Source organism: Lithobates pipiens, unplaced genomic scaffold, assembly GCF_037356315.1.
Source record: "Lithobates pipiens isolate NorthernLeopardFrog02 unplaced genomic scaffold, aLitPip1_a1.2 Scaffold_27, whole genome shotgun sequence".
In the NCBI taxonomy this organism is placed as follows: domain Eukaryota; kingdom Metazoa; phylum Chordata; class Amphibia; order Anura; family Ranidae; genus Lithobates; species Lithobates pipiens.
In genome coordinates, this window is record NW_027507788.1 from 9,561,068 (window position 1) to 9,569,378 (window position 8,311).

At 46.7% G+C, this 8,311-nt stretch overlaps 1 protein-coding gene across 1 annotated transcript; it reads right to left on the reverse strand.

Moving 5' to 3' along the window:
• Positions 1-1,373: 1,373 nt before the first annotated feature.
• LOC143933486 (G protein-activated inward rectifier potassium channel 3-like) lies at positions 1,374-6,299 on the reverse strand. The gene is made up of 2 exons (XM_077456392.1): positions 5,090-6,299; positions 1,374-2,088 (listed from the first exon to the last, which is right to left on the reverse strand). The coding sequence occupies exons 1-2, from the start codon at positions 6,294-6,296 to the stop codon at positions 1,694-1,696; spliced, it is 1,602 nt and encodes a 533-aa protein (XP_077312518.1). The 5' UTR covers positions 6,297-6,299; the 3' UTR covers positions 1,374-1,693.
• Between the last annotated feature and the right edge of the window lie 2,012 nt (positions 6,300-8,311).

Sequence of the window (8,311 nt, forward strand, 5' to 3'; positions counted from 1 at the left end):
ATGTATGTAAAGCCAAAACTGGATAGAGTAGGTGGTGGCAAAGAATCCGAGGTTTTTTTTTGTCTGTCCCTTCTGCACAATGTCCATTCACTTCCTGTCACAGAGAATGAATAGGAAGTAAAGAGAAATCCCTCTCAGTTGTCACAGGAACATATGGAATGTCCCCTTTGGACAATTTCCCCTTTTGTCTTATTCCAGTGAAAACTCTAGAATTTTGGATTTCCCATCACTTTCAGCGACAGTGGTCATGGGACAAAAAGAGAAAAGCGAGTCAGCCCAGCAGGGACATAGCAATAAAAACCTGGCAGGGGTTCTGACTAGTATATACTCCATTAAAAAAGAAAAAGTTTTGGCTTTACATGCATTACGAAAACTCCAACCAATGCTAAATCCTCCGTTTTGGGTGGTCACCCAAATGGTGGATCTCTTGGTGTGGTGACTCCTGTCTCTGGCGATGAGACCCCCCCCCCCCCCCCACCCTGAAAATGTTTTAGTCTCCAGCTATTCCACAAGCCCATAATAATGGGATCACTTTGGAGACCTTAAATATTAGTTCATGTATGCAGAAATCTCTTCATAGGAAGATAACATCATTGATTGACTTTTGTCTGGTAGAAAAAGAATTTTGGGTGTCCTCCGTATATCTAAGAAGTCAGCCTATAGTTGAACCAGTGTTAATTTCGTAGACTAAAACCGGACTAAAAACATTTTAGTCGTCTAACTTCATACCATTTTAGTCGACTATAATAGGACTAAGACTAAAATGGCATTTTAGTCAAAAGACTAAAATAGGACTAAAACTAAAATGCCATTTCAGTCAAGACTAAGACTAAAACTAAATTGAAATTTGACGTCAAAATTAACACCGGTCTGTAGTTCATGATCATAACTCAATACCATAAATATTAACATTTTTCACTCCAGCAGTATATAATGAGTTTGGAAATTTGTAGAGAAATGCTTAAATAATGCATTACAATTTAACTACACCCATTAGATTTTAGATGACTAAAATGAGTTTTATGAGGGAGAAGGGATCTCACCGCTCCTGGAGCACACATACAGGCTGTAAACTGTCTCTTCGGATGGGAAGCCACAGGTGCCGGCTATTACCAGTAGCAACAGACGAAAAACAAGCTCTGGACTGCCGCACTCTTCATAAGACCACTTTCTTTTATTGGGAAATCACATCACAGCTCAACAAACACAGCGAACAAGGAAAAATTGCTGACGTTTCGCACTAGCTGTAGTGCTTAATCCTAGCCACTAGGATTAAGCACTACAGCTAGTGCAAAACGTCAGCAGTTTTTCCTTGTTCGCTGTGTTTTTCGCTGTGATGTGATTTCCCAATAAAAGAAAGTGGTCTTATGAAGAGTGCTGCAGTCCAGAGCTTGTTTTTCGTAAAAATTAGTTTTAGTCGACTAAAATCATTTTAGTTGACTAAAATGTCCTGGAGATTTAGTCGACTTAAATACGACTAAAACTAAAACAATTGCAGAAGACTAAAATGGGACTGCTGTAAAAACTAAAATGGCATTTTAGCCCTAAGACTAAGACTGAATCGAAATTTGCTGCCAAAATTAACACCGAGTTGAACTAGTCAGCAACCACACTAAACCGAAATACCAGTGCTGGCTTGAGTTGGTCTTCAGCTTGTGTCCTGCCTATACCCATCCACATTTTTCCGTCACGCTCAGAGGTTGTAGTCGCTGCCATTAAAGTCCGCACTGCGTTCTTCATCGATGTTTCCAATCAGCCTCCTAGTGCGATCTGAAAAGCCCTCTCCTTGAGTCCGCCTCTCCTCCTCCTCCTCCTCCTCCTCCTCCTCACCCCTATCCGTCATGGTGTTCCGGCGCCCCGTGTAGAAGTCTCCATTCTCCCAGTAGAAGCTGAACTCCGAACCCTCCAGATCCCTCATTTCCTCCATCTCCTTGGCGCTGCAGCGTGGCAGCTGGACCTCAAAGGTCTTGTGGAAGCGTTTGTAGTCCACCCGGAAGGCGCCCTCCTCCAGGGTCATGCAGGGCTCGAAGCGGTGACCCCAGATGATTTCGTTCTCCAAGTAAGAGCTTTTGGCCTGGCAGGTCATACCTGAAATAAAAGAGATGAGTAATGATGCAGCTCTGATAGAGATAGTCCAAAATTTACCCAAGGGATGCTGGGTGATTTAAAGATAATCTCTTGTTTTTTAAAATATTGACTGTTCTTGACTTGTACTCTTTAGGTTCTGCTCTGTAGCTCTTTAGTAAATATGTAGAATCCTTTGTGTCCCTACATTGCGCCCTGAAATTTGATCGTTTAAGAAAAACACATGCACTAAGTGTATGACTGAACCGGCCTTTCGCAACCATTTTACCCCAGAGGTACCCTTTAAATAATTTCCAGGTCTTTGGGAACCCCAGCTAAAATTGGTTAATCAGGGTAAGAGGGAAGAATGTCCATTATATTGGTGGTCAATTGAAGGAATGCTCCTCCTACAGTGGTGATCAGTGGGAAGAATGCTTCTTTCAATGATGGTCAGTGGGAAGAATGGTCCTCCTACATTGGCGATCAGTGGGAAGAATGGTCCTCTTACATTGGCGATCAGTGGGAAGAATGGTCCTCCTACAGTGGTGATCAGTGGTAAGAATGGTCCTCCTACAGTGGTGATCAGTGGTAAGAATGGTCCTCCTACAGTGGTGATCAGTGGTTAGAATGGTCCTCCTACAGTAGTGGTCAGAGGGAAGAATGCTCCTAACATTGGTGGTCAGTGGTAAGAATGGTCCTCCTACAGTGGTGATCAGTGGGAAGAATGATCCTCCTACAGTGGTGGTCAGTGGGAAGAATGCCCCTCCTACATTGGCGATCAGTGGGAAGAATGGTCCTCCTGCATTGGCGATCAGTGGGAAGAATGGTCCTCCTACATTGGCGATCAGTGGGAAGAATGGTCCTCCTACATTGGCGATCAGTGGGAAGAATGGTCCTCCTACATTGGCGATCAGTGGGAAGAATGGTCCTCCTACATTGGCGATCAGTGGGAAGAATGGTCCTCCTACTGTGGTGGTCAGAGGGAAGAATGCTCCTAACATTGATAGTCAGTGGTAAGAATGGTCCTCCTACAGTGGTGGTCAGTGGGAAGAATGCCCCTCCTACATTGGTGGTCAGTAGAAAGAATGGTCCTCCTACAGTGGTGGTCAGTGGGAAGAATGCCCCTCCTACATTGGTGGTCAGTAGAAAGAATGGTCCTCCTACATTGGTGATCAGTGGGAAGAATGCTTTTCCTACAGTGGTGATCAGTGGGAAGAATGCCCCTCCTACATTGGTGGTCAGTAGAAAGAATGGTCCTCCTACATTGGTGATCAGTGGGAAGAATGCTTTTCCTACAGTGCTGATCAGTGGGAAGAATGCTTTTCCTACAGTGGTGGTCAGTAGGAAGAATGCTCCCTACTATGGTGGCCAGAAAAAGGGGAGGATGAGCGAGCACCCCCCCCTCCTCAACCATACCAGGCCACAAGCCCTCAAAGCCCCCCCCCCAGAGCACCTTGTACCGATGTTGATGAGGACAAAGGCCTCTTCCCCACAACCTTTGCCTGGTGGGGGTGCGGGGTGGGGGGGATTAACTTATCAGAATCTGGAAGCCCCATTTAACAAGGGGACCCCCAGATCTCCCCCCCTACTATGTGAATGAGTATGGGGTACATAACACACCTACTTATTCACCAAAAAAAAGTGTTAAAAGTAATTAAAAAAAAAAACACATTGACAGTTTTTTGGCAAGACCTTTATTAATCCCCCCCCAAAAAAAATATCCCCCGAGGTAGATCCAACCTCAATCACAATGACCGTCGACACCGCCCGCCGAACACAACCATCCCAACCAGCCCACTCGCTGAATGACAGGCAAACTTGGGGGTGGGGTTGACCGGTGGTATTACCAGTTGACTCCGCCCCATGTGTACCTGTCATTCGGCAAGTGTCCCATTGAGAGGAGAGACACTCGCTGATTGACAGGTAAGACTGGGGGGTGCGATTTTTTTGTGAAGTTAGGTACTGATGTTGGAGGAGAAGACCTGGCTCACCATCGGTGTTCCAATCCATCTAAAAGGTGTTCAGTAGGGTTGAGGTCAGGGCTCTGTGCAGGACTCTCAAGCTCCTCCCCAACAGACTGGTCACCCCATGTCTTTATGGCTGGCTTTGTACTTTGTACACAGGGACACCGTCATTCTGGCACACAAAAGGGTCTTCACCAAACTGGTAACACAAGAATAGAAGGGCAACGGTACCAGTCATTGGAAACACCTGAACTCCAGCATTTTGAGGTGGTTCCATTATACTGGTCATATAGCATAACTGACCCTGCTAAAGTTTCGAGTTATCTAGACAGCTTAATCTTGGCTTCATGGAACTGATTCACCCGCTAAATTTTGTAGTGCACATTGCCAGGGTCTGGGCAGGCATGTACTGGCCATCGGGACTACCGGGAGTTTCCCGGTGGGCCGATGGCTCAGTGGGCCACTGTGATGTAAGGGGGCTGGTGATGGGACACTCTGATGTAAGGGGGCTGGTGATGGGACACTCTGATGTAAGGGGGCTGGTGATGGGACACTCTGATGTAAGGGGGCTGGTGATGGGACACTCTGATGTAAAGGGGCTGGTGATGGGACACTCTGATGTAAGGGGGCTGGTGATGGGACACTCTGATGTAAGGGGGCTGGTGATGGGACACTCTGATGTAAGGGGGCTGGTGATGGGACACTCTGATGTAAGGGGGCTGGTGATGGGACACTCTGATGTAAGGGGGCTGGTGATGGGACACTCTGATGTAAGGGGGCTGGTGATGGGACACTCTGATGTAAGGGGGCTGGTGATGGGGCACTCTGATGTAAGGGAGTGCTGATGGGACATTCTGATGTAAGTGGGCCGGTCTGGATGAAGTCCAGGGCCAAATTTCGGTCCCAGTCCAGCCCTGGGTCTGGGAATGGGGCATTAATATTATGGAGGCATTAATTAGAATGGGGCTTATCATTTAAAATGTACTTTTGCCTCTAGTCTAACTTTAGGAAATACGTAACAATAACAAAGCAACCAACTGACCAACATACAGCCTACTTACCCGTGGCTTCTACAATTCCTTCCAAAATGACGATGATCTCAAACTGCTCTCGCATAAGTTCCTGTGGTCCCATCTCATAAAAGGGGCTGTTTTCGTCAATCACGTGACAGATGACTTGCGGCTCCACCAAGAATAACCGATCTTCTCCCGTCTCATAGCCAAGGTTTATTTCTGACTGTTCCAGGGGAAGAAATTCCCCTTCATATGTCTGTCGTGACTTAATGAGCTTCGCCCTGATTTTGGCGTCCACCATGTGGCTATCTCGCAGGTCACCGATACGGAACATCAAGCAGAGACGCTCATCCCGCGGGCACACCACGCAGTTCTGGCTGAAGATCAGGGTCTGGGCTCTCTTCTTGGGGCGGGAAATTTTCACAAACATGCAGCCTACCATGAGAGCGTCAATCATGGAGCCCACAATGGACTGGGCCATGACCAGGTAGACCCCTTCTTGGCAGTTGGCCGTCACCATACGGTAACCGTATCCGATGGTACGCTGGGTCTCCACAGAGAAAAGCAAGGCTGACATAAAGTTGTTGATGTTCTGAAAGCACGGGTTCCAGTCGTCATTTTCAAAGTGGAGCAAATCGTTGCGCCAAAAGGCATCTAGGTAGTAGATGGTGGCAAAGATCAGCCACGTCACAATGTAGCACATCATGAACACAAAGAGGAACCAGCGGTACTTGAGATCAACCATGGTAGTGAAAATGTCCGACAGGAAGCGTCCCTTCTCTTCAATGCGTCCCAAGTTGACTTGACATTTTCCGTCCTTTGCCACGTACCTTTGACGCTCTTTCCGCGTGGAGGCCTTGCCTTGATGAAGCCTGGCCTCCATAAGTTTGCATCGTTGCTTTGGAGTCTTATCAGGCCCTGTTGCTGGGGCAGAAAAGACCCCGCGGGGTGGCATATTGATGTAGCGAGGTCCACGAGTGATGTCAGGGGCGCTTATGGCATGGCGGGGGTACGAGCGTCCATTGAAAAGTCCACCATCTTTTAGGGAAGCGCGGCGGTACTTTGGGAGGTCGGAGGAGATGCAGACACTTTGGCGAGGTCGGGCTGGGTAGGGGTAGTTGATGTCTGTGGTGCTCATATGACGTTTGTAGACACTGCGAGGCATGATGTCGGGAAGTGGAAGAAGGGGGTGAGTAGGTAGCGGAATTGGTTGAGGAGCTGGTTTAGTTTCTGTTTGATATGTTGGGACCACCATGCATTCTGGCTGTGGAAGCAGAAAGGCAGATGAGCTTTTTTTTTTGAGGATCACAAGAAAGGAAAATCAAAGAAAAAAAAACTCAAATTATTCTACTCTGGATCTACATAAACCTGGTAAGTCTACCTTTGCGTGAACTTCTACTCTGGATCTACATAAACCTGGTAAGTCTACCTTTGCGTGAACCTTCTACTCTTGATCTACATAAAAATGGTAGGTCTACCTTTGCGTGAACCTTCTACTCTGGATCTACATAAACCTGGTAAGTCTACCTTTGCGTGAACCTTCTACTCTGGATCTACATAAACCTGGTAAGTCTACCTTTGCGTGAACCTTCTACTCTGGATCTACATACACCTGGTAAGTCTACCTTTGCGTGAACCTTCTACTCTGGATCTACATAAACCTGGTAAGTCTGTCTTTGCGTGAACCTTCTACTCTTGATCTACATAAACCTGGTAAGTCTACCTTTGCGTGAACCTTCTACTCTTGATCTACATAAACCTGGTAAGTCTACCTTTGCGTGAACCTTCTACTCTGGATCTACATAAACCTGGTATGTCTACCTTTGCGTGAACCTTCTACTCTGGATCTACATAAACCTGGTAAGTCTACCTTTGCGTGAACCTTCTACTCTGGATCTACATAAACCTGGTAAGTCTGCCTTTGCGTGAACCTTCTACTCTGGATCTACATACACCTGGTAAGTCTACCTTTGCGTGAACCTTCTACTCTGGATCTACATAAACCTGGTAAGTCTACCTTTGCGTGAACCTTCTACTCTGGATCTACATAAACCTGGTATGTCTACCTTTGCGTGAACCTTCTACTCTGGATCTACATAAACCTGGTAAGTCTACCTTTGCGTGAACCTTCTACTCTGGATCTACATACACCTGGTAAGTCTACCTTTGCGTGAACCTTCTACTCTGGATCTACATAAACCTGGTAAGTCTGCCTTTGCGTGAACCTTCTACTCTTGATCTACATAAACCTGGTAAGTCTACCTTTGCGTGAACCTTCTACTTTGGATCTACATAAACCTGGTAAGTCTACCTTTGCGTGAACCTTCTACTCTGGATCTACATAAACCTGGTATGTCTACCTTTGCGTGAACCTTCTACTCTGGATCTACATAAACCTGGTAAGTCTGCCTTTGCGAGAACCTTCTACTCTGGATCTACATAAACCTGGTAAGTCTGCCTTTGCGAGAACCTTCTACTCTGGATCTACATAAACCTGGTATGTCTACCTTTGCGTGAACCTTCTACTCTGGATCTACATAAACTTGGTAAGTCTACCTTTGCGAGAACCTTCTACTCTGGATCTACATAAACCTGGTAAGTCTACCTTTGCGTGAACCTTCTACTCTGGATCTACATAAACCTGGTAAGTCTACCTTTGCGTGAACCTTCTACTATGGATCTACATAAACCTGGTAAGTCTACCTTTGCGTGAACCTTCTACTATGGATCTACATAAACCTGGTAAGTCTGCCTTTGCGTGAAACGAGGTGCCAATCACTTTGCTCATCTCTACTTTCTCTACAAGTTTAAGATGATCAACTCTTATTGCTTACTTTCTGTGGAAAGCTATGATAGCGGCTGGTGTCCGTAGGGGGGCGCGGAAGGTATGCCAGGACTTGTCGAGGCTTGATAGGCTGGGCCACGCCGGAACACCTGCCGTTCGGTTCATGGCCCCCACCTTTATCCGCTTCAGAGCCCTCGGACTGCGGGGCCACACCAGGCATGCTGATGCTGACAGCCGACTTGACAAGCGGTGGGGTGTGAACGCCACCCTGGTATTCGGTCCGTGTCATCAGGTCTGCGAATACAAAATTCATATATAGGCTAAAAATCTTGACCTGGGTCAATTTCTTAGAGCAGCACATGAACTGTTTATCTGCCTCTAGATGTCCTCGGTCTAATGGCCAGTATAATTCAACCCACTTCCTGTGATCCCAGGTCATCCTGGATCCACCCACAGCCTGTGACTGGACAGTGAAAGGAGATGAG